The sequence below is a fragment of the Arvicanthis niloticus genome, chromosome 3 (assembly GCF_011762505.2).
Source record: "Arvicanthis niloticus isolate mArvNil1 chromosome 3, mArvNil1.pat.X, whole genome shotgun sequence".
In the NCBI taxonomy this organism is placed as follows: domain Eukaryota; kingdom Metazoa; phylum Chordata; class Mammalia; order Rodentia; family Muridae; genus Arvicanthis; species Arvicanthis niloticus.
The window spans coordinates 86750922-86777399 of NC_047660.1; the positions used below are offsets into that span (position 1 = coordinate 86750922).

A 26478-nucleotide genomic window follows, 5' to 3' on the forward strand; every position below is an offset into this window, starting at 1 on the left:
TTATAGCTCAGCACAGAGGCAGAAGAAGGTGGATCTGATTTTGAGGCCAACCTGGTGTACAGAGTAAGTTCTAGGTTAGCCAGGACTACACAGAAACACTATGTATCAAAAACTTTAAAAAAAAAAAAAAAAAAAAAGGCAGGGGGGAGGTATTTCAGTTGTTTATAGAAATAGCTTGTCTGTAAACTATAAGAAGTATGGCATTTTCAATTTATAGCTATTATTGTTAACTTAGCAGAAGTTGTAAATGTAATTCTGTCTTCCCTCCTTTTTTAAATGACTGTCCCCAGGCATCCGTTACAGCACCGATGTGAGTGTGGATGAAGTGAAGGCGCTGGCTTCCTTAATGACATACAAGTGTGCAGTGGTCGGTGAGTGGCCCTCTCTGCTAATGCCTAACCTCTCCGGGGAAATGTGGATATACACGGCTACTTTTAAAAATTCTTCTTTTTTTTTTTTTTTTATTGTGTTTATAATGATAGGTGTAGAAGTCAGAGGCAACACTGCAGAGGTGGTTCTCTCCCACTTCCTTTTCTTAGGTTCATAGAATCAAACTTAGGTTGTCAGCTTCTAAGTACCCTTAACCTGCCGAGCCAGTTCATTGGCCCCATGGTTACTTCTAGTATGCTATAAAAATATTTAACAGAAAATTTCTTTTGAGAGGGCTTTGTTTGTTTATTGATAATATCTCAACTGTATAGCCCTGGCTGGCCTGAAAGTCTATGTAGACCAGTGTGGCATTGAACTCAGAGAGCTTCCTGCCTCTGCCTCCCAAACACTGGTACATAAAGGTGTGTGTCACCAAACCTTACCTGGTTTTTCTTTTGTTTTTTGGTTTGGTTTGGTTTGTTGGGTGTTTTGTTTTATAGTCTTCTCAATTTCTGAATTATAACACAAGAATTTTAGGATCTCTCTAGGGGCTATGGGAAGTATAGACTGGCTTCCCTCCTTATTTGTATGTTTTCATTTCAGTTGTACATCAGTATAGATTAAAACACATTAACATGGAATATATATTACCAAGAAAAACATGGTAATTAAATAAGAACTTCGTCATTTCTAAACTTAAAACAGTGAAATTTTTATAGAAGCTAACTCAGTTTTCTTGAAGCATAGATCCTTGTTTTAAATGCCCATCCATGGTCTATAAGTAAATACAGAATTCTCTTAGAAGTAGTAGAATACTGATTAAATATAATCAACACCTGGCTGGCCTTACAATGCCTGTCCAGTAAGATTTCATTTCAAGTTTAACATCTATGCTTTCTTGTGATGTTGAGAATTGAACCCAGGGCATTTTTCATCCTAGGCAGGCACTCCACCAACTAAGCTATAGCCTCGGCACTTGATTTGGTTTGGGAATTTTCTAGAATTAAAAGTCATGTAGCTGCATGGTGGTGGCTCACACCTTTAATCACAGCACTTGGGTATAGGCAGGTGGATCTATGCATTCCAGGACAGCCACGACTAAACAAAGAAACCCTGTCTTGAAGTGATTCAGAATCTGACACTATATGAGCACCAAAATAGTACTCCATGCCTGATCTTATGAGGTGAGCTATTGTCAAAATGTAGGTATCAGGCTATGCCGTAGTAGGGAGCGCCTTTAATCCCAGCACTTGGGAGGCAGAGGCAGGCGGATTTCTGAGTTCGAGGCCAGCCTGATCTACAGAGTGAGTTCCTGGGCAGCCAGGGCTACACAGAGAAACCCTGTCTCGAACACCCCCCCCCCCCCCAAGAGGAAGAAAGGAAGGAAGGAAATCTGAAATGCAAGAATACTTCAGAAACAAACACTTGATGACATCTGCTCTCCCTGTTTTGGCAATACTTTCTGTTTTTATATTTTTTAAGTTTTATATGGAACATCTTTCACTTTTCTCTTTCAGATGTTCCATTCGGAGGTGCTAAAGCAGGTGTTAAGATCAATCCCAAGAACTATACAGTAAGTATCCAACTGGTATTATCCACAGAGGGCCTAAAATTGTGTTCCTCATGCCAGTGAGATTAATGGTTTCCATTGCTTTCCTAGAGGAATTGGAAACAAATAATGACTGAATCAGTTGTAAATTGCCTAATGTATTTTGCCAGACTTGCTTGCTGTTGGTGTCTTTCTTACTTGCTTAACAAGTAATTAATACTTCTCGTGTTGATAGACATTTACATCCATTTTTTAAAAATTTTGATCTGAAGTTTTCAGCCTGGTATGGTGGCACACACTTGTTTATCCAAGCACTCAGGTGCCAGAGGCAGGCAGATCTCTGAGTTCAAGGATAGTCTGATATACATAGTAAGTTCTAGTATATAGCCAGGACTACCAGAGAAGCCCTGTCTTGGAAAACTAAAAATTAAAAAATGAATAAGATTTTGATCTGAAGTTTTAATATCGAGGTTTTATTCCAACAACAAATAACTTATCTAGTGAAAATCATGTTTATTCTGTTAGTTCCAAGTTACTTTAAACTGGTTGCTACAGTGGTTAACTCTGTGGTTTTATTCTCTTTCAAATTTACCATTTGATGACTTTCTTGAACACAATATCACCCATACTTGGGTGAGTTGGTTATCTCTGTAACCTTTTCAGGAAGCCCATACCCACGCTCTTGGATGTGTCTTGTCTTTTTGACTTTTTCTTGAATGTGTCTTGTTTTTTTGTCTTGTCTTTTTCTCTTAACCCTTATGCCTATATAAAGCATCTATGTTAAACACCAACTCTGTCTTACTTTTTGCATGTGATTTTGTTTTGTTTTTGATACAGGGATTCACTATATATCCCAGATTGACCTCATTCTCTGCAGTCCTCCTGAGATGTGGGGTTACAGGCATAAGCCATCACACCCATATTAAAACTTAAAATTTAAATGAAAGTGCAGGCAGGCATGACCAATGGAGTCTGTCTTAGGGTTTTATTGTTATGAAGAGACACCATGACCCCAACAACTTTTATAAAGGAAGACATTTAATTGGGCAAGGCTTACAGTTTCAGACATTTAGTCCATTATCATCTTGGCTGGAAGCATGTCAGCATGCAGGCAGACATGGTGCTGCAGAAGAAGCTGGGAGTTCTACATCTTGATTCACAGGCAGCAGAAGGAGACTGCCACACTAGGCCCAGCTTGAGCATATGAGACTTCAAAACCCTTCTCCACTGTGACACACTTCCTCTAATGAGGCCACACCTCGTAATAGTGCCACTTCCTATGGGCCAAGAGTTCAAACATATGAGTCTATGGTGACCAACCTATTCAAACCACCTCAGGGTCTATATAGTGATAACTGTTTTGTGTGAGTATGAAAGAGAGAGAGAGAGAGAAAGAGAGAGAGAGAGAGGGAGGGGGGGAAGGGGAAGAGGAGGATATTTGGGGGTGTTATTATTTTGAAGCCCTGGCTGACCTGGAACTGTATATACCCTTGGATGACTTACCTCCTAGGTACTAGGCAAGGCTCTAGTCCTCACATGCTAGGCAGATGCTCCCCCACTGAGCTGTATCTTACCAATCCTCTCTTTTTATTCTGAGACAGGGTTTCACAGGGTTGCCTTGAATTCTCTATAGTCCAAGCAGGCCTTTTAAAATCATTTTTTTAAAACCAGGCTGCGGTGCTATATGCCTTTAATCCTAGGACTTAAGAAGCAGAGGTAGATGGATCTTTGAGTTCCTGACAGGACTACAAAGAGAAACTTTGTCTCAAAAAAAAAACAAACCAAAAAAATAAAATCATTTTTTCTTTATACTAGGATTATTGACCACTAGTTTTCTTTACCAGTCTGAGATACTTAGTGAGTTCAAGGTCTGCATAGACTGCTACATAGTAAATAGACTGCTCAAAAAAGTAAATAGAAGTGTCTGCTCTACAGGCTGTACTGGGGAGTATATGCCGGGGTGGGTGGGGGGTGGAAAGGTTCTTTTCATAGAAAACATGATAAAAATCCTGTTTCCATTTGATCTTTATATCAAAAATGTGTTTGTTTGTGTGTTTGTTTGTTTCTCTCTGTAGGATAATGAATTAGAAAAGATTACACGGAGGTTCACCATGGAGCTGGCAAAGAAGGGTTTTATTGGTATGTATTGCCCTATGTGTTTCTGTATAAAGTGAAACACCTACAAAGTAATGGTCTTGATTAAACTACTACTTTTATAAACTTTTATATATAGTTGTCCTTTCCCTTCTAGAAACCAGGTTTCATTATAAATCTCATAGACATATCTTGGCCTATTTTTAACAAGTTCAGGTTCTTGCTGCTGTGTGGAACAAGGACACTGGAAAAGATCTCTCCTGCCTTGTTCATACCCTTTTCTGAAGCATGAAAAAGAGCATGACTACTAAATACTGGATTTATAACAGTTTTTGTTGTTGTTGCTGTTGTTGTTGTTTGGGGTTTTTTGGGAGGGGGTGAAGGGGGGGTTGGGTTTTTTGTTGTTGTTTTTGTTTGTTTGTTTGTTTTGTTTTTTTGGTTTTTGGTTTTTGGTTTTTTTCAAGACAGGGTTTCTCTGTGTAGCCCTGGCTGTCCTGGAACTCTGTAGACCAGGCTGGCCTTGAATTCGGAAATCTGCCTGCATCCCAAGGGCTGGGATCAAAGACGTGCACCACCACTGCCCAGCCAGTATTTTTAACACGTGTAAAAACATGTAATATCATTTGAAGCTAGTGGTTCTATAATGTATATCAGCTGTTCCTTAGCCTCACTGGAGGTGGCAGTGAGGCTGATATGATGAACTCCATTCTCAGTGTCTCTGAGGAGTGCTGTAGTCAGTTGCAGGAGCTTTTGTGAACATGTTCCATTCCTAAGGATACTTCCGACTGCTTGATATTCTTATTCCCTCGTATTTGTGTTGATATGTTCTTTGTGAGATATGAATATTCTTTCTGATGTGTACATATTTATTTGCTCTTCAGTTTCTAAGTAGTTTGTCTTATATTTCTTGGTCTACAGGCTTTTGGTTACTCGGTAGAATGTTAAACAAAGGGAAACTAGCTGAAATGGGATTGGGCACACCATACTCTTTAACTCTGCTTTCCTACACCTGAGTTTTCTCTCCATGTTTCCTCCACAAGTGACAGGTTCCTGTCTAATTAAGCTATATATTGAAACTTGCTCTGTTTTTAGGAAATAAGATATGAAATAAATGAATTACACAGGAGTGACTATAGGAAAAGCTAGAATGTTATAAATTTTGTCTAAAGTCATGGTGGCTCTTGACATGCTTCCTATGAACACTGCTGTGAGTTTTACTTGCACCTCATTGCCCAGGAACATGTTGCCAACAGAAGTGAATGAGCACCTCACTCCTGTTCAAGATAGTGAATTCACATTCCAGCCTGGTAATGCCTTTGTGGTTATTTGAATTGCATGTTTGCTCTTAGTCTAAAATTTCAGTTATATTTTAACATCCTTGAGTTTTTAAAATTTCATTAGTCATATTTACCACCGTATTTTCGTGAGTGTTTTTCCAGCATAGTTTTAAGTCTTGCCAGTTCCAAAAGTGACTCGTTGGAACTCTGAAGGAGGCAGATGTTAAGTCTAAGTGATTTGGCCACTTTGCTTATAGAGGGCAAACTGAAGGCTTCTCTGTTGTCTTCTCACTTCCCTTTCTACATCATTCACCATCAGACTTGAATCTTGAATTCTTACCCTAACACTGGGAGTTTAGGGTCAGGTATGAGTGGGGTGGGGGAGAGGAGTAAAAGTAAGATTTTGATAGGAATCGTCTTGACTATGGAGGCCATTTGGGGGAGATTTCCATGCTTACCAAATTAAGTCTTCTAATCCATGAACATGGACATCTTTCTGCTTATTGGGCCTATTTTCTTTAACCATTGCTTCATACTTCTCAATACTAGAAACAACTACGTAGTCTTTTTCATGCTATTATAAAGGATAATGATTTGTTGGGGGGTTGAGTTGGTTGTTTTTGAGTTGTTTTGTTAACATACTTAGTAATTTCTATAATCGAACCCATATGGGCAAGATGTTACATATTTAATACAGTGTGTTGTCTCCATACTAAAGAAAATAAATCAAGTTTAACATTTGTAGACCAGTGTGGCTTTTTGTTTCTGTACAATATCAACTTAAACTTGGATATTGTTTTTTTTCCCTTTACGATTATTCTTTATCCAGACTTGGCAATAAAGTAATATCAGCCTCGCAGAACAAATTGAAAAATACTCCTTCCTCTTCAGATTTTTGGAAAAGCCTAGAAATGTCCGTGTGTGTGTGTGTGTGTGTGTGTGTGTGTGTGTGTGTGTGTTAGCTATCAACTAACTTGGCCCTGCAGGTTCCTCATAGTCCCTGTGTCTTCATACACCAGAACTACCCTGATTTCAACCCCTCCCTTATGTGCATGTTCTATTAGAATTTGACTTGTTTTCAAACAAAATGGATTGATTTAAGGATTTATCTGTAGTTTATCTGCAGAAATTACTTGTAATCTTTGATTTTTTTTTCAAACAATGGATTTAGGGTTTTATCTGTAGTACAGAACTTACTTGTAATCTGTGCATCCTGTAGATTGATCCTGTGTGAGGCAGGAGACTCATGAACATAGTAGGAATTGGTCTTATTCTTAGCATGTCTAGGCTAATTTTTAGTGGATTTTTCCTTGCTCCCCTTATGAAACTTGTGAAATGCAAGCTTATCAGTCAACAGTCGTGTTTTTCAGTATGTCTTTTTGGTAGATAAACTGCTTTCTCCAGACTTAATAATTCATATTTATTGTTTTGAAGCAAGTAATGATGCTGAAAACTAAGATAATACTCCATAGATATTTCTAAACAGACCTGATAGCAATTTGTCTTTAGCTTAGGAAATAAATATGTATTGTAAATTGGCAAAATTATGCTATCCTGTAGCCCAAGTATAACACTCTTGAGAAATAGAAAGTAAGCAAAACAGACAAGTAGACCCTTTCATCAGTGGGTGAGGCTAGAAAGTCTTTCCTTCAGATCGAGTTCTATAAGGAAGTCAGGGTTATGGAGGTTAGCCATCCTGAGATTGAAAGATGCCTAAAATACAAGGGTGTGGAGAGACAGATTTAGTGAGGCCATAAAACTTGAACCTTGACTTAAGATTTGTGGAAAGTTACAATGCTAAAATGCAACACTATAGTAAACAAGTTATTGATACCTATGTATATATATAGTAAACAAGTTATTGATACCTATCTTACTCTACCTGTATACATAAATGTGTGTGTATATGTGTGTGTAGAGAGAGAGAGAGAAAGAGAGACAGAGACAGATATGTATGTGCAGAGGGCAGAGAGGGAAGGAAGAAGGGTATGGAATTATATAAATGAGAGCATGTGGTTATATGAAACCTACCTTTTTCTACATAGTGAATTTGGTGATAATTCCAAGTCATTAAATCAGTATTTCTAATGGCTATTTACTACTCCTTTGTATCGTAATAATTGTCTTTTATCTTTCGGTTTTGAGAGCATTCTGTCGACATAGTTCTCCCTTTACAGTTGGAGGGAGCTTCCCTGCATGTGGTACTCAGTAAGTTCACTGTCCCCAGCAGTGTTAGAAGCAGCATGGAGCCATGATTACCCAGGAGCTATTGTTATTCTCAGCCTTATTCTGTAGTTTGCTATGCTCTAGAGAACTAAACACTGCTTTCACTGTGAGTGAAAGTGAAACAGCTTTGCACACTTGCTTCAGCAGTGTCTCCTCCCCTCCCTTCCTACTTAGTGAGAAGACCTCAGCCAACAGGGAGCTAACTCTTCCTGCCCATCTACTCAGTAACCAGGATGATCCTGTTATAGTGCTCAAATGAGTCATTATCTCTAATTACAGTTCAGGAAACTGAGGTTGAGAGACCAAACATTTGCCCTGAAGCCCCAGGAGTAACGTAAATCTATCGTCTGTAGGTAACTTCCAGATACAACAGAGTAAATTCCAGCAGAAGAAATAGTGACATAACATTGTGTGTACAATTTTCATAGAGAAGAGACATTTAATGAATATTTCTATAACTTCAGTTTATTACCAAAATGAAATATAAAGTTTTCTAGCCAAAGTGACATTGTTCTCTTAGAGAATTGCAAGCATCTTTATGTTGGGATAAGTTTATCTTAAAAACTGGCACACTGCCCTTTCCCTGTGCTCCCAGGTCCTGGCATTGATGTGCCTGCCCCAGACATGAGCACGGGTGAGCGGGAGATGTCCTGGATCGCTGACACCTATGCCAGCACCATAGGGCACTATGTGAGTATCCACTGAAACCCAAAGCTTCCTGCATTGCTGTCCACAGAAGTAATGAGCCATCTGGTTTAATGAGAAGTTGGTAATCGCTGAGCTCATCTCCTTTAATTATACATTTGGTATGCATATTACTTTGCCCCCTCTATTCTGAAACTAAGCATAGTGAGCATGAACTGGGTTTTTGCTCAGACCCTTACCAATCAGCTCACGTGTTAAGGCAAAAGATGGTACATTCAGTTCTGCCTTCCCCTCAAAAGTGCTTTCACTTAAAGGGGAGCTAAGGCACATGAGCTAAGGTATGGAAATGGTGTAATATGAAGGTAGACTTCTGGGTTCTTAAAGAAGGCCTTTTTGAAGGGATATTTGGGCTGGACCTTGAAAATCTGGTTGAATGTCAACATCTGGAGCTTTGGGGGCTAAGAGGAAGAGAACAGCTGAGATTGCAGGTAAGACCGTGCATGTGTAAGGTAACAGAAGAGGTAAGTGAACCACACAGATGTCAAGTCCTAGTGTGGGCTTACTTGATAGTGGAGACTGCTGTGACAAATCCTGCAGGAAGTATAGCCATGTGTGTGACACCAGCCCCATCCTCACAGCTCAGGAACCCAGGGCTGTAGAGAACAACTTCATTTCTGAAAGCTGTGGAACCCTGGGAACAGTGTCCATAAACTAAGAAGTGAGCTGATTTTTTTTTTTTTTCTTCCTTTCTCCAGATAGGGTTTCTCTGTGTATGTCTGGCTGTTCTAGAACTAGCTCTATAGACCAGACTGGCCTCAAACTCAGAGATCTGCCTGCCTCTGCTACCTGGGTTCTGGGATTAAAGGCGTCCCCAGCTTACTTATTTTTAAGAGGAGAAAGACAGAGAGAACAAGATCATAAAGTTGGATGAGTGGATTAGAAAGGGATCTGAGGGTCTATGGTGGCGCACACCTTTAATCCGAGCACTCTGGAGGCAGAGGGAGACGGGACTCAAGTTCAAGGCTAACCCAGTCTACAGAGTTCTAGGACAGCCAAGACTATACAGAGAGACCCTGTCTCAAAAAACTTTTTTCATTTACACCAAGTAGAAATCAGATGCATACTACAAATGCCATAAATGTGAAGGCTGTTTCAAAACTGTTTCAAAAAAAAAATAGTGGTGCCTAATCAGAACCATTGGAAGTATTGTCTGAGTTCTGAAAGACAGACTTGTGTGAGGGAGAAGGGGGAGGCAAAAAGAAGTATCTAGAAAGTCCTGAAGTACAGAAGACAATGAAGTTCAAAAGTAAGGAGGTGGGTGTTACACCAGTCAGTAGGAGAGGAAAGTGGGACAGAAGACTAAAGAGCTCCTGCCAGGTCACTGACTGTTAAGGACAGCCAGGACATCGAGCTTTGTCCTGAAAAATGGAGAAGCCATGAAGAGCTCTTAATCAGGGGTTCACTCTGTATAGCGGGAGCTGGAATTGTTGAGGGCTAGATAGAGGATCCCGGACGGCAGGCGAGTAAAGCCTCCAGCTAAGAAGAGTAGCATTGAAGAGAAGCAAAGGGAGATGGTCTGAAAGGTATCTGCTGCCTGGGAAAAGAGTTTTGTTTGGCTCTTAGTTAGCTGGATATGCGCCACAGAATCATTGGTGTGCAAAGCAGGCCATGTAAGAGAAATACAGTCCTTCCATGGAGTAAGGCTGGGTAGCCGGAGGGGGGGTGTCTTTCCAGGGCCCTACTGGGAAGCTAGGCTTTGGAGGAGAGGCACATTCTGAGCAGTGTTACACACTGGCCTGGACCACAGGCAGTCCTACCTCCTTTGCCCACCAGCTTTCTGAGTTGAGAGTCTCTGCCTTAGTTTCCTCATATGTAAGGAAACATTAATATCTTCTTCCCAAGACTGTTATTAGGAAGGAAGGAAGGATTAAATAGAGTAGTGTACCGAGAACAATCCACAGCCCTTATTAAGTACCAAAAAAATGTCTTCTGTCTGAGAAATGAAATGCAACAGTGTTAGATTGGACTACCACTCCACTTTCATCTTTTTTTAAAGAAACAAAATCTTGTGTAGCCCAGTTTAGACAGAAACTTAGAGCTATGCTGCTTCAGGCTCCCAAAGAGCTGAGTTTGTCACAGCTGCGTCACACCCGACTTGTACACCACCTTTTCATGTTGGGAAAGCCTTCATTGAGCTCTTTTGCTCTTGAGCTGGGCTCTGCACTGACTGCCGCAAGCTGGTGGGCAGTGTGCTGTTACTCGCAGCGCCTACACAGTTGTGGCAGCATAAAGTTTTATGAGGCTCTACCAGATAAACCTTGGATGGAGCTGGTTAAAGCTCTTCTGTCTTTAACTGATAGGAAATCTAAAGACCCAAATCAAGGTTTAAAAAAAGTTTAGGTGATCTAACCCTGCTGGCAATATGGTGTTGGGGGACATGATCCCATGCTTCCTAGGTTCCCAGGCTATTAGGTGTGCTAGGCAGTCAGTTGGCAGCAGGCCTGACCTCACACAGTATTTCCTTCAGCCCCAGCATTTGCATTTCCACAATTTAGAACCATTTGGCACCAGCTTTGCAATTCTGTGTTCATGGTGTTAATTATTCATGAAAAAGAACTGTGGGAAAACTACTCATTCTGAGAGCTTTTACTAGACTGCGTAATTTCCAAACATGCTTTCATTCTTTTTGATGGTAACTGTATAACTAATACAATTCCAAGTTTAAATAATAGGAATAAAGATCAGGTGACTTCTGGGTAGGGATATAATATGAAGTTGATCACTTTATTGCGGTAGACAACTTAATTCACTTAGCAGGCATGTTTTGCCACTGATTTAAAATCCATCATTCATCTTCTGTTGGTTTTCTAGGCATGATCATACTTCCTCTCATTTCTTCTGTTCAGTGATTAATGGATGTGTCTGTTCCACAGTGGTCTGCTTGCTGTGTTTATAGTGTACAGTACTTCAGAAAGGAAATGCTCCCAAACCCATTTTTTTTTTCCTCTTGTGTGTGTGTGTAGATATGTGCAACCCAAGGTTAGCGTTGTCCTCCGCAGCTACTGTCCTCACTTCTATGGCAGGAGCTTGCTGAGCCTGGAGCTTGGTGACGTGGCCATACTGAGCAGCCGGCAAGCCTAGGGATGCTCATGCTTGCACAGCAAGTGCTTTACTAAGGGAGCCGTGTGCCCTGCTCCAGAGACCCTAGTTTTCTAACCATGCCTCTTTGTAAACAGGCAGACATGCACAGCCTTAATTGAAAGATGGTAAAAGGTAGGCGGTGAGATTGAAATCACCCCTCCATCCACTTGTAAATCTATTAGTGCTACCAAAGGTACAGGCTTCTTCATCTTGCCCATGAACACCATTTTAAAGTTTTCTTTTGAATGTCATCTTTTGAGTTTCTTTCTTAATTTGAGTGAGGCAAGAATTCACTGTATAGCCCTTACTGTACTGGAGCTTACTATGTAGAGCAGGCTGGTCTTGAACTCAAAGATTCTCCTGCCTCTGCCTTTTAGCCCAGGTGCTAAGATTATAGGTGTGTGTTACCAATCCCCTTTTTTTTTTTTTTTTTTTTTTTTTTTTTTTATTACAATTTAATGTTTAAAATGAGTTTGGCAGAATACGACACAGTATCTTCCTATCCAAGAAAATTATGATTCCTCTTTTGGTTCTGCATTTTTTGGGTTTTGTTTTTGTATTGATAATCCTAAGGTGCTTGCAAGTGGAATGTGTTCCCTAACTTCATATGGCTTAGGTTTTCAGTAAAGGAGTAGTAGCTTCAAGCTGAGTTACGTTTATGCTATGGTATTGTTATTTATGCTTAACACTGAATTCCTGAACTGTTGTCTCAATGTAAAAAACAGCCAAACTTACTAGATTCCTGAGAACAGAAAGTTGGAAAAGGTACCTCCCTGTTGGTGAATGTGAACTTTAAACTTAATTCATACATCATTGTAGAGTTCATGTTTTGAAATAGACTTACTGTATCACCAGGGCACCCTTGAACTTGAACTTCTCTTGCCTCAGCAAACGCTGGGGTTACAGGCAGTGCCCAACACCAGCGTGCACACACTCTTACTGAAAATGTGCTTAGTTAACAAGAATGTGCTTTGTTGCATTGGCTTGACCATAGAAACAGAGCTTAGCATTGGCTGTGGTGGCACTTGCCTGTAATCTCAGCACTCAGAAGGCTGAGACAAGGATCACAAGAACAAAGTCAGTGGCCTATCCCAAAAGAGATCTGAACTCTTCCTTTAAATGATGATTCATTCCTCTCACAGGATGCTTTTTAACATGGCACCAGGGTTGAACCTCAAGCCTCACTCAGGAAAACAAGCACTGTACTTGTGAGCTACATCTCTGGCTGTCTCTTACAGGACATCAATGCGCATGCCTGTGTTACCGGTAAACCCATCAGTCAAGGAGGCATCCACGGCCGCATCTCCGCTACTGGGCGGGGTGTTTTCCATGGAATTGAAAACTTCATCAATGAAGCTTCTTACATGAGCATTTTAGGAATGACACCCGGGTTTGGCGATAAGACATTTGTTGTTCAGGTAAAATGGTGTGGGGACTTTGTTTTGTTCTGCTACGTACATTTATTTATGTGGGAAGACACATGCTGCAGGGTACACTGGAGGTCAGAACAAGTCAACTTTTCCAACATGTAAATCCCAAGAATTCAATTCAGGTCCTTGGCTTGGGCATACATGCTTTTATCTACTTATCTGTCTCACTAGCCCCCAGTTTTGTTTTCACAATAACTGGTACTAATTACAATTTTAAAGATTTTTCAATTTACAGTACTAACATTGAACTCTTGAGAATTTGTTAGATTTTTAGGATGGTTGTTTTCAAAATGAAACTTTTTTCTTAACCTTGATATTATTCATAGAATTAGACCCAATTTAATGTCTCTTAATATTAGATATTAAATACATGATTGTCACCAACTACTTTTGGTTCTCATTTAAGCATAAACTTGCATTCAGAAGGGGAAAAAGCTTGAACAGTAAAGCAATAGTAACCATGCAGAAATACTCTCACATTGACCTGAATCTGCCTCTTGTTAGCGTGTATTTCACTTAGGGGTTTAGGTTTAGCATTACCTTAAGATAGTACTATACCTTTATATGTACAGTCATAAGACCACTGGGCTCTGACTATGTGGGTATGGGTTGTCCCATTGCCGTTTCTTTATAAGCAAGAAAGATCCACACTAAACTACTCCAGGGCTCAGTCGTATAGGTAACAGAAAGTTGGGTTTCAGGCTTTTTAATCATAGAAATTTGTTACTGATAAAGCTGCTCAGTATATTGCTTCTTTAAAAAAAAAAAAAAAAAATGCAGTGTATCTGTGTGCCACAGCACACAGAGGACAGCTTACGATAGTTGGTTCTCTCCTTTCGCTCTATGGGTCCTTAGGATAGAACTGAGCTCATCAGAATACACTTGGTGGCAAGTACCTCTACCATCTAAGCCATCTACTGTCCCAGAACATTGCTTCTTTTAGCAAAAGGATTTTGAGACTTGCTTCTAAACTAGCAGAATATAGATTTATGTTTGTCAAAATGACTCATACTATCTGTACTAAGTCAGTGTCATGCATAATTATTTTTCACAGGGATTTGGTAATGTGGGCCTGCATTCTATGAGATATTTACACCGTTTTGGTGCTAAATGTGTTGGTGTTGGAGAATCTGATGGGAGTATATGGAATCCAGATGGTATTGACCCAAAAGAACTGGAAGATTTCAAGTTGGTATGTTATTCTGATATAGTCATGTGCTGTGACTTTCAGTTAAGGGTCAAACCTGCAGGAGTCTGTTCTCTCCTTCCACCATATGGGTCCCAGGGCTTAAATTCAGGCCAGTGCTTGATGGCAAGCACAGAGCCATCTGTGTGTGTGTGTGTGTGTGTGTTTAGTGACACCATGTACATGTGACGGTCGGAGGACAACTTGCAGGAGTTGTTTCTTCTTCTCCTGGATGGTTGATGGCAGAAACCTTATGTCATATTTCTTCTTCTCCCTTTGGTTTTATCTTTGGGTGGTGGGGTTGCATGTTTTTGTTTTAATTCAAGCTTGGGTTGGTCAGTTAGCCTTTGCCTTTCAGGTGTTGGTAGGGTATTTTTGAGACATGCTCTTGGTATGTACGCTTTTTGGCCTCATGTTCCCTGGGCAGCCCAGCCTGGTTCAGACTCACAGCGCTCTCTGTGCTTCAGCATCCCTAGTAAGGGACATGAGTCACCACACCTGGTTCTCAAAGAGCCCTTAAAAAGCAGATTTTGTATAGTAGACACTAAAGCTAACATTTAAAGACTGTTGGTAGCCACTAATTCTGATTTCCAATCAATTACAGCAACATGGATCAATTCTGGGCTTCCCCAAAGCCAAGGTCTATGAAGGAAGCATCTTGGAGGCTGACTGTGACATTCTGATTCCTGCAGCCAGCGAGAAGCAGTTGACCAAATCCAATGCTCCCAGAGTCAAAGCCAAGGTAAAACCACTGTGAAAACCCATCAGAAGTATCTGTGTGGGAGGGCATCAGGGGTGCTATGAAGTCTTAGCTGCGGTCTCTGCCACCATCACCAGTTTCAAAACATGGTTAAGAAAATTAGAGAAACAGACAAATAAAAGTGTAGATTTGGTAGAGCAATTTAATGTTGACTGAAACGATGTGCTTTTAGCTCCTTACCTGTACATACGTCTCTTTCCTATGAGTATTTTCCTAGCATCTGTGCATGTCCCCAATTCTCTTGCAGATCATTGCTGAAGGTGCCAATGGGCCGACCACTCCAGAGGCTGATAAGATTTTCCTGGAAAGAAACATCATGGTTATTCCAGTAAGTCATGTATATTCCTCAGGTTTTATATGTTCTGGGATTCATTATTTATTTTGCTAGAAACTGGCAGTAAAATGAGCCACTGGTGTCACAAGTTATGGTAAATTCTTTTGTATTGTTTTGTCTTTTGAGGCAGGGTTTCTCTATATAACCCTAGCTGTCCTGGATCTCAGGGTTAGGGTTCCAGAGTTAGGCTCTGTATAAACCAGGCTAACCTGAACTTACAAAGGTCTGCCTACTTCTGCCTCTCGAGTACTGCAATAAAAGGCATGGACCAGCAGCCCAAGGAAGAATGCTGTTTTCTGGCTCCCATGTCTTACTCAGCCTGCTTGCTTTTATAACCCAGAACCACCAGCCCAGGGTTGGCACCACTTACAATGGACTGGTCCTTTCCCCATCAATCACTAATTAAGAAAAAGCCCATAGCAGTGTTTCCTAATCTGAGGGTCTCTACCCCTTTGACAAATATCTATCTCCAAAAGTATTTACATTATAAATCATAATAGTAGCAAAATTACAGTTATGAAGTAGCAACAAGAATAGTTTTTTTGGGTTGGGAGTCATCACAACATGAACAACTATATTAAAGGGTTGCAGCATGAGGAAGACTGAGAACCGTTGCTCTACAGGCTTGCCTACAGTTACATTTTATGAAGGCAATTTCTTAATTGAGCTTTCCTCCTGTCATATAACTTGAGCTTGTGTCAAGTTGGCATACATAGCACACCTTGGTGTTGAAATTGAGTTCCTAAGCCTGACAAGATGGCAGAGAAGCTAAAGGTACTAAGCACCAAGCTTGTCCGGTGTTCTGCCCCTGAGATCCACAGGGTAGAAGGAGATAACTGAGTCTCAGAAGTTGTCTTCTGACCTCCATGTGTGCACCGTGACACATGCATAGTCACACACATACCTGTGTATGTGTTGTGAGTTCATTGATTTCTAATAATTTTTTAATTAAAGTCATCCTTTCATATGTCTTTTTTTCTGTATCACATTTTGTGTATAGGATCTCTACTTAAATGCTGGAGGAGTGACAGTGTCTTATTTTGAATGGCTGAAGAATCTAAATCATGTCAGCTATGGCCGATTGACCTTCAAATATGAAAGGGACTCTAACTACCACTTGCTCAGTGAGTTTGTAAAATCTTGTTTATGTCTCCAAAAATTGTCCTTTGGGCCAAAGAAAGAACTGGGAAAACATACACACTTAAGAAATCTGTTCCTGAGGATCCTAGAGTCTTTGCCTAAGAACAGAAAACAGTTGTTCTGTCTCCTGGGCCATAGAACAGAAGTGCATATTCTTTAATAAATAGTCAAGGTATTAGGTTTCAAATGTGAATAGTCAAACTTTTATAATGTTGTTTTCCCCTCATATAATCTATAAATTAGTGGTGCTGTAAAGTCTTTTCAGACATGCACTCCCACCGATCTTACTAATCTGTCTCTAGTTGCTCTCAGAGAAGTCCTAGCTAACATTTATGAAAATGCTAATGAGACCAGTTCTTTCTCTACTCATTACAGAAGAGCCACCGTGTATAGAAACCTTTTTTTGAGTCCTCTGGTAGTACTTTTTATTTGAGCACATTAAACTCGGCTGTTGAGAATCTGTCATCCAGCTGAGATAAAGCCAAGACCTCCAACTGTGTCCCAGTACTTTGCCACTCTGAGAATGTTCCTCTCTGTTCTTTTCTCTTCCCTCAACATTTCTTTTTAACAAAGCCAGAGGAAGAAAACCCTGGTGATGGGTGTTATGGAAACGGAGCAGTGACCTAAATTCACATTTCTATAGGAATTTGGCAAGGTCCTTCTTGTTGGGTGCTTAATGATTAACCCTTGTATGTCATTAGGGGTACAGAAGTCTAAAACATTGGTTTGAGGGTTACACATACATAGGTTAGAGAGACTTTTAAGTTCTACTTTTATTTCCTCCCTCTTCTATTAACAGTCTGTTACCTTGATTTCTTGGCTTTTCACAGTGTCTGTTCAAGAGAGCTTAGAGAGAAAGTTTGGAAAGCATGGCGGAACTATTCCTGTGGTCCCCACAGCAGAGTTCCAGGACAGGATCTCGGTGAGTGTGGGACAGCAGAGTGGCCTTGACACGTGCTCCCTGCCCTGTCTTTCAAATAGCCTAGGTAGATTAAATGGAGTATTATCAGGATGTTAGCCAAAATGGTAACATGTGGCGACGCCTCATCATTTATTCCATCCTAAAAAGGATGGCAATAAGTAATTCTGTCTCAGTACAGCAGATGGCTTAACACAATCAGGAAGGATTGAAAAGTAAATATGAGATAATTATATGGACACAGAGTTAACAGTTTACAAAAGATATATCCACAAGTATGTACACACTACAAAGAGAACTTAATCTGTAATCCTAGAACTCAGGAGGCACAAATAAGAGGGTTGATATGAATTTAAGGCCAGCCTGGGCTACTGAGACCCCATCTCAAAAAAAAAAAAAAAAAAAAAGCCCCAAAATTGCACATCTGTTTACCCTCACAGTTCCAAGTCTGTATATATGTGTTACATGTATGTAAACACACATACATCCAGTGCACACTCTGCAAAAACACGGGATTCTTTTTTTTTTTTTTTTCCTTTCTGTGTCCCTGATGTCTAAACATGCCCAGAACATGGTAGTTTTGCTCAAGTAAGTGTTTGATGAATGAGTGAGAGAAACAACACTGTTCTGCCATTAGCAAGTTTGTTTGTCTCTCTAATTTTATGGACCAAAACAAAGTATAATGCAAGTGTTGTAGAAATATGAATTGTAAGATGTTCAGTGTAAACAACTGGTTATTTGCAACAGGTGGCCAAGGATAAGCCCCTGTGCCTCCTCCCTCCACTTCCCAAGTTCTGGACTCACAGGCATGTACCATATGCTGGGCCAGAGCAGTGCACTTGTTTGGTAACCTACTTCAAGTTTTCATGTGGCACCTCAGGATATATATACTGTATAGCTGTAGTGTGTCACATTAGGAGCGATAGCAACTTAATCTTTTTAGCAATCCCTCCCAAGAAACCAACTGAATAGCATCTGTAGCAACAAAAAGATCTTAGATCCTCCAGCTTCAAAGCTGCTAGTGAGTCCACGGGCAAGGTCTTCCCAGAGCTGCCATCAGCTTTAGCCATACCTTTCCATGTCTGGCCCTGCTCACCCGCAGAAGTGGTAAGCACGCTTGGACAACAGCTATGTAGAGCATCTGAAATAGAACGTGCTGATCTGATGACTTGTTGCCCTCTGGCTTCTTTTCTGTGGTTGTTTTCATTGTGATCTTATTTCATGAGTTTTGTTGTCCAGTATCATTAAAACTAAATTGCTTTTGAAGAATGTGTTTTGTCTAGCTTGCTAGTATACATTGATACGGTACAGAAATTATGTCTCTCCTGTATTGCTGCATATCAACCTGAGCGGGGTGCTCTTCTAGAGACATGAAGCATATCTTCAATGTGTTTTTGTTAAGTCAGTGTTCTTTTTCCTAACAGGGTGCATCTGAGAAAGACATCGTGCATTCTGGCTTGGCCTACACAATGGAGAGATCTGCCAGGGTATGTGTACGGATGGTAGCTGCCTTTGTATTAATAACATGAACCATGTTATCCTGGTAAACAGATGGCATTTGTAGTCCTGTGCTACCTGGTCCCATGTGTGTATGGCAGAACATGTGCCTTTTTAGCCGCAGGTAATGACTATTGTAGCACAGCGTAAGCATTCACCAAGCTTTAGGAGGAAGTCATGCTGAGTGAGGCATTTACTGTTACCAGACAGGTAGGTAGACAACCTAGCATGCTGACCAGTCCATCGATATGTAAGGGCCCAAAAACTGACCTTGTTATAGAGTCCGCTTTAAATAAAGAGTGTTTGAGTTTTGGGTTTTACCATTTGAACTTTTTGACATCAGGGCCTTAACTGTAATAGGTTTGTTTGTTTGTTTCTTCCTTCCTTCCTTCCTTCCTTCCTTCCTTCCTTCCTTCCTTCCTTTTCTTTCTTTCTTTCTTTCTTTCTTTCTTTCTTTCTTTCTTTCTTTCTTTCTATGAGACAGTCTTTCTATGTAGCCTTGGCTGTTCTGGAACTCTAAATGTAGATCAGGCTGGTCTTGAACACAAATAGATGTCTCTACCTCTAAGATGCCTCCCCAAGTGCTAGAGTTAAAGACTGGTTTCTTCTTGATCAGATTCTATCCACTTGGATTTCCAGGTTGAAGCAGCATAGACAGATTCTACTGAAGAAGGTGGCACTTGTTAGTGGACACTTGGTTTATTTTAAAACAGGATCTCATGTGTCCAAGGCTGGCCTTGAACTCACTATGTATCTGAGGATGTGGTTGGGCTCCTTACCCTGTCTCCTCCACCTACCTACTGCTGGATTATAAGCATGTGCCACTGTGCTTGGTGTTTTCTGAGGTGTTTGGGTTTTAGTTTTGGGTTGTTTGTTTGTTTGTTTGTTTGTTTAATTAGTATAATTAAAATACTATAATGAGCTGACAAGAAGGTTCCGTGGATAAAGACACTTGCCACCGAGTCTGACTAAGTTCAGTCCTTGGGACTCACATAGTAGAAGGAGAGAACCAGTTCCCTCATTGACATGCACATTGGCACATGGGAGTGCATGTGCACAGAGCACACGCATACACCAAATAAAGAGCTATAATCATCTTTAAAGTGTACAGTGTGTCAGCCTGTAGCATATTCATAAGGCCGTGTAGATGTCATCATTGAAATTGTAGAATGTTCCCATGCTTATTTTAAACAAATTAGTGTGTAATCTGAGCTTATTCCAGATAACAGGATAGTTAACGGGCAGTTAACTCACATCTGTAGTTCTGAGGAGTAAGTTCTTGCTGTTCCCTGGACAGTAGCAATTTACGTTAACCCCAGAGAAGTAGTCCTTCCTGCCAGAAGCATTGCTGAGGTTTCAGTCTTTGTGTTTGTCCCTCTGCGTCTCACCAGCGCCTGGTCATGGGACTGGTGACTAGTACCAGGCCTCACACTCGCCTCTGTGTTCATATGGTGCTGCTCGGTCAGGTGGTCTCACTGCCTTTTCTGCTTTGTTCCAGCAAATTATGCGCACAGCCATGAAGTATAACCTAGGATTGGACCTGAGAACGGCTGCCTATGTCAATGCTATCGAGAAAGTCTTCAAGGTATACAACGAAGCTGGCGTGACCTTCACCTAGACAGCTCACAGCCGCCTTCTTTACCACCCTCCTCACCTATCATTTCTGCAGGCCTGTCACAAGTTTACATGTAACCACAGAAATCTGTTCTTGTGACTTATTAGTTAATGGACACTGTTCTCAACAAGTCCGTTGGAATCAGCCCCTTAAGAGAAAGAGATTAAGTTAGAGGATCATGTACAAGCTGATGGTGTAAAAGTAGGAATCACGTGTATCCGAGCCAGTTAGGTGTTTTGCTTTAGGAAAGTCTCTGCTCCTGGCTCTGCTGCCTTGCTCTGGGCAATCCCAACAGGGTCAGAACGGTTGCCAGGGAAGGCAGTCAAGAGCAGTCAGTCACTTCTTGACAAGTCTGGGAACTCTGACACACATAAGTAGGTGTGTGGCATTTTCCAAAGGTGGCATGGTCCTCGAATGAGTTATTGCTGTTTTACATCAACAAAATAACTCAGTTTTCTAAGTTGCAGACAAAAATAAAAGCTATCTCTCATGTATTTTATTCTTCCAGAATAAACCGATACATGCTGCTGTAATAAAATTGCCTTCAACCACTTAAGCCTAACCTTTACTCAAGCACTGAATGCCTAAGATATAAGAAATGGAGGAAGCTAACTTTTATAACATAAAGCAGTATCGTTTGTAGCTTGTCAGCCCGCATCATTGTCCAGCAGAAAAAAAGTAGCACTGTGGGGTTCTGCTCAGACCTGCAAGTGACAAGGACTCTTGGGAACTTGTAACACAGTCAGAGAGTGCAATAACCACTTTACCGTGAAAACTACTTGTTCTTCCCATTTGGAGCTCTATTCTGTTGAGTAATTGAACCATAATTCAAATAGAGTGTCCCAGAAAAAAGACTTGGGCTCCCCATGTGGAGTCTGGCAGGCTTCAAGCCCAGCCAGTGGCCAGGCTTAGCCTGTGTGTCCCCTTCCGAGGCTTTGCATTCTGCACACCACTTCACTGCAGCAGGCTAGAGACTGCCTGGAGTTGACTTTTGTTTGGGGAGTTATTGGCCAGGGCTTTTGAACAGGAATGTTCCACAGAAGTACCAGACATTATTTATATAAGAATGAACGCTTTTTTTTAACAGTACCCTTTCAGAAATTTCTAACTACTTTGTAACTGCATGATTAACTTGGTGATAAAAGCAGTTATTAAAAGTCTACCTTTTCCAAAATTTGTTTCTTTTCCGTGTTTCTGTATTTGATAATCTCTTAGTAAATAGAAAACAGATTTTGAGGTTCAGAGATTTTCATAAGTCTCTAATGTTACGCCTTCTGTTATGAACTCCTCAAATTTTATTCATGGATTGTTTGTTTTATTTTATTTTTTATTTATCTTCTTGGGAAAGAAACTGTAGTGTGTAAAGCAAATATGTTGGTGTGATTTCTGGTACTTTTGTTTAAAACGAGGTCTTACATAGCCCAGGTGGTCTTCAAAGTCGTTATTAGTTGAAGCTACCCTTGAACTCCTGGTCCTCCTCCAGAGTACCTTTTTCTCGTGTCTTAGAAATAAAGTTTTGTTTGAAGCAGTTTAGATACAGAATTTAGCAGCTACTTAATATGTTAAAAAAAAAAGTATGGAAAATTTTCAGACTACAAATAGAACTGCTATGTGGACGGCTATGGTACGCAAGTGTCCACTAGAGTGGATCATGCAGTAGTTGTATTTTTTATTTAAAAACACTTCTATACTGATTTATATTTCCATATTATATATACACACGTGCATGTGTAAGTGACATGAAAGAAGTGGGAACATGTGGGGCAAGGAAAGGGTAACTAGTGTTTTCTAAGCTGGTGTGGTGTCGGACACTGCTAGGCACTAATACATTTGGGAGGTGAGAGCAAAGTGGAGATCAAAGTGACGGTGAGCAAACTTGGATGGGATGGAGGAAATTAGAGGAAGTATTCTAATTCCAGCACTTGGGTGGTGGGATCAGGAAGTCAAGGTCATCCTCAACTACACAGCCACCATAGCCTATGTGACACCTTGTCAGATAAAGGGGAAAATGGTACAGAATATACTACATGATGGGGCGGTGGGGCTCGGATGTAGGGTGCTTAGGTTCAGTGCCACACACACACAGACTCATAGCACATACCTTATTTTTTTTGTTTTGTTTTTGTTGTTTTTTTCGAGACAGGGTTTCTCTGTGTAGCTATGGCTGTCCTGGAACTCACTCTGTAGACCAGCCTGGCCTCGAACTCAGAAATCCGCCTGCCTCTGCCTCCCAAGTGCTGGGATTAAAGGCGTGCGCCACCACCACCCGGCAATAGCACACACCTTAATCTCAGCATAGGAGGTGGGGCAGGAGGATCAGGAGTTCACAGTCGTCCTCATGCCACGTTTACTTGCCTAACTACCCATCAGTTGTACTTCTTTGTGGATGTTTGTTTATATAGCATCTACTTTCAGGTGCTTTTATGTAACCAAATGGGTTCAGTCTGAGTGCTAATGTAGGAAGAAGAGAGACAGCTCAAGTAACCAGCTTTCCTTCTGTGCAAGTGCCAGAGATGCTAGGGTTTCCACACACAGCTGTTTGTTTCTGCCTCTCTTGTCACCTACAAGGGCTATAAAAAACTCCTAGGTGTCTCCAGGTGCTTGCCAGTGACAGGAACAGTGGCACTGAGTATCTGTATTTTTTGTATTCACAAAACATGTTTGAGGTGATGTTAGAAGACCACAGAGTAGTACGTTCTAAGAAATGGATCCAGCGTGAAACAGCTGTCAACCAAGCACTGTCTGGGTAACTTGAGAAAGGCTCAGAAAACCCAGGGAACCCCCACGCCTCACAGCTACCACCTCATCCTGTGGGCAGCTGAAGAACATGATCTGCTGCTGCTGTGTTAGGCCGTGGAGACCTTTTCCACTGAAGATTCAGGTTGTGTGTTCGAGTATCCTCGAAGCTTGCTGAATGGCCACCAGGTTTAAACAACCCTAAAACTATTGTAACTTCCTGTGAGGTGAAGAAGGTAAAGATTGTGGAGGTGGGAATCAAAAGAACAGGCTGCAGAGCTGGCTCAGTGATTAAGAGCACTGGCTGTTCTTCAGAGGCCCCCGGTTCAATTCCAACACCCACATGGTGGCCTACAACTGCCTTAACTGCCACCTCTCTGGTCTCTAGGGATACCAGGCACACTCATGACATACACACATACAGGCAAAAACATCCGTGCACATAACAGTTCTAAGAACAGTGGCTAGTGGGGTGAGGTGCTGCCAAGTCTCCTGGCTCTGAACTGCACACAACCTGGGACATTTTCAGAATGTTGGTACATGCAGTGATGTTCCTGGGGACCAGTGGTCAGTTCAGTCAGACTCCTCCCCTCTGTACCCTTGTTTAATGATATTTCTGACTGACCTAAAGTCTATTGTACGTGGTCACTGACATTTCTACTTACTCAGCTTTGGTGGTCAGCCATTAGGAGGTTTTTTCAGTCCAGAGCTAGTAAGGCTTCATTGCTAAGGAGTGCTGTGTACAGGCTGCAGATCATCTTCCATGTCAGGCCCAGGCCCTCAGAGGTAAGGCCTGGGCTTTCTCAGGTCTGTCCTTAGTCTGTGCACAGCCCTGCACAGGGGGTCTCTAGATCCCAGAAATAACTTGAGTGTGCCAACCCTGCAGACCTAGCATCCCCCAGTTTTCCCACTAAAGTTCCTATTCTTGTTTCTCCAAACAATTAGCAGCCACCAACTTATAGGATGACATCTGAGTGTTTGGGCGGCTCCCTCCAATGAAGGCTTTCAGTGTGAGATGAGCTGCTCACCGGGAGAAATAAAGACAACCTGGCAGTGGGTGTTCCTGATGTGTGTGGCAATGTCTGTCTAGTTGAGGGATCTGCTTGTTTTCTATGGTGCTCTAAATGGAAGCCAGGACCTAGCACATGCTAGCAAGTACCACTGAGCTACACTCCCAGCCCTTAGGTCTCTGCATAGCTCAGGCTGGCCAAAACCTCATGACCCCCTGGCCTCTATCCTGAGTGTAGCAATTTAAGATGTATGACACCATGCCCAGCTAAATGACATCTTCAAAGAACTCCCAACTACATTCAGTTTTTTTCAGGGGCTGGTAGGCTATTTAGCCTTTTTGAGTTAGGCTTTTGACTCTTACAGCCCAGGCTGGCCTTCTGGGAATGGTACTTACAACTTAGTAGTGCTGGAATCTCAGGGCTGTTGGTGTTCACTGTAATAGCCCACCACTGGGTTTCTAGGCTGAGATGGAACCAGGAAAGTGGAAGATGAACCAGAATGAGACAAGCTGAACCCACTGCACCGCACTGTTTTTGCTGACATCACCATTATTTTGATAACACTGACGTTATGCCCCTTGTGGCCAACTACACAGGAGAAAATGAAAAAAGAAGTGCTTCTTTAGGAAATGGCAGTGTGTGTTGGGGGGGGAGGATTAAGGTGTAGGCAGCACTTCAACTATTTTTGAAGATGGAACAATTTTTTTTTTTAATATTTGATTGTTACTGTAGGGTAAGGGAACACACATGCCATAGTGTGCATGCAGAGGGCAGGGTTGCGGAGTTTGTTCTGTCCCCATGCTTTTACGTGAGTTCCGGGGATTGAATTCAGGTCATCAGGCTTGCTCGGCAAGCACTTTATCCACTGGGCCATCTCACCAGCCAAGATAGAACAATTTCACTGTTTAACTTACAGCATGTGGTCTAGTTCACATGAGATTTGTCACGAAAGTTCATGAAAGCGAGCTGGCCTCTGTATCCTGTTAAGCAGCTCTCCTGCATGGAGTCCACTCTGGATGTCCAGGATGCCACAGCGCTCTGCTTCCAGAAGCTGTTCACTCTTCCCAAGGGGTGAAACATTCAGCGGCACTTCCCTAGGGAACAGTCCAGAATAAGCTAGTATTGCCCTCCACAACTGCATTTTAAAACAGCTGCATTCGTTTCCTCTTAAACATCAGAGAAATATACAATGGTAAAGAATTGCTCAAGCCTGGCAGTGTTGGTGCACGCCTTTAATCCCAGCACTTGGGAGGCAGAGGCAGGCAGATTTCTGAGTTCGAGGCCAGCCTGGTCTTCAGAGTGAGTTCCAGGACAGCCAGGGCTACACAGAAACACTGTCTCGAAAAAACAAAACAACAACAACAACAACAAAAAAAAAAAAAAAAAAAAAGAATTTCTCATATTCCCCCAGCAGGAGTACTGCTGGGTATGAGCTGTTAAGTTTTTATGCTTTTCTTATATGTCATCTGTCTTATGAAAAATGAACTTGTTCTGCATGTGTATTTAGGAACTTACTTAGTTGACACAATATATTTACATTTCCCTAGTTGTCCTTTCAAGCCTGGGGTGAGCCTTGTCTGTCTTAGGCAAGCACTGTACCAGTGGCCTACATCCCCAGCCCTTCCTCCTCTGTAGCCACGTGGAATGTTCCGTTTCCTGTACAGGCGGTATTTTTAGCCAAGGATGGCTAGTAGCCTTCCAGGCGCAGACCTCATTTTCCAGACTGAGGAACTTAGCGTTCAGTAGACTGTATCTGGTTACCGGATGTTTTCCTCTTGCTATCATGCTCTTGCTGCCATGAACATGCTATAGTGAATGCATTTTTCCTTTGGCACCTTTCTGGTTCATACTTCCCCTCATACTATCCTTAGCCCTCCAAGCTTGGGTTTGGATTTGAGAAATTCAGACGTCTTCAGGAGCCAAACCAAGATAAGTACAACACCAGCTAGACAATGTACAATCTCCAGTGTTTATCCTTTGGAAATTCCTGAGCCTTGTAGAATTCTGTGATTCAGGTTTAGAAGAAACCAATTTAACCAGGGGGTAGGGGGTGTCAGGGGATGGAATACACACCTTTAATCCCAGCACTTGGGGTGCAGAGGCTGGCAGATCTCTGAAGCCAGCCTGATCTACAGAGTGAGTTCCAGGATAGTCAAGGTTACACAGAGAAACCCTGTCTTGAAAAACAACTTTTTATTCTTTAACCAAAAAAATCTTTTCTCCTTGTTCTCATCATTTCTGCTAAAAGCAAATAGCTTCCAGCAAGATAAATAAAAATCATAGTTTTACACAGAATTTCTCTTAATCTATGCTCCCCCAAAAATATGCATCACCAGTGTGTGGGGTGTGTGTGTGTGTGTGTGTGTGTGTGTGTGTGTGTCCCATGCATGTTGCACATGTGTGTGCAGGTACACTAGCCCATGCACCTGTGGAGACCAGAGGCTGGTGTAGGTGTCTTCTTCGTGGCACACATCGCCTTGATATTTGAGGCATTGTCTCTCGTTGGACCTGTAGCTCACCACTTCTTCCAGCTTGACTGATTGGCAAGCG

The 26478-nt window shown here is 41.6% G+C and overlaps 1 protein-coding gene across 1 annotated transcript in view; it reads left to right on the forward strand.

Moving 5' to 3' along the window:
• The window catches only part of Glud1 (glutamate dehydrogenase 1), a 31997-nt gene extending 10641 nt beyond the window's left edge, over positions 1-21356 (forward strand). The window contains exons 2-13 of the mRNA XM_034497604.2: positions 291-371; positions 1887-1942; positions 3994-4057; positions 8111-8205; positions 12540-12719; positions 13786-13923; positions 14522-14659; positions 14925-15005; positions 16012-16135; positions 16982-17073; positions 18495-18557; positions 20066-21356. Coding sequence (XP_034353495.1) covers positions 291-371; positions 1887-1942; positions 3994-4057; positions 8111-8205; positions 12540-12719; positions 13786-13923; positions 14522-14659; positions 14925-15005; positions 16012-16135; positions 16982-17073; positions 18495-18557; positions 20066-20185 — 1232 coding nt within the window. The 3' untranslated portion in view covers positions 20186-21356. The remainder of the gene's footprint in view (positions 1-290; positions 372-1886; positions 1943-3993; positions 4058-8110; positions 8206-12539; positions 12720-13785; positions 13924-14521; positions 14660-14924; positions 15006-16011; positions 16136-16981; positions 17074-18494; positions 18558-20065) is intronic.
• Positions 21357-26478: the final 5122 nt, after the last annotated feature.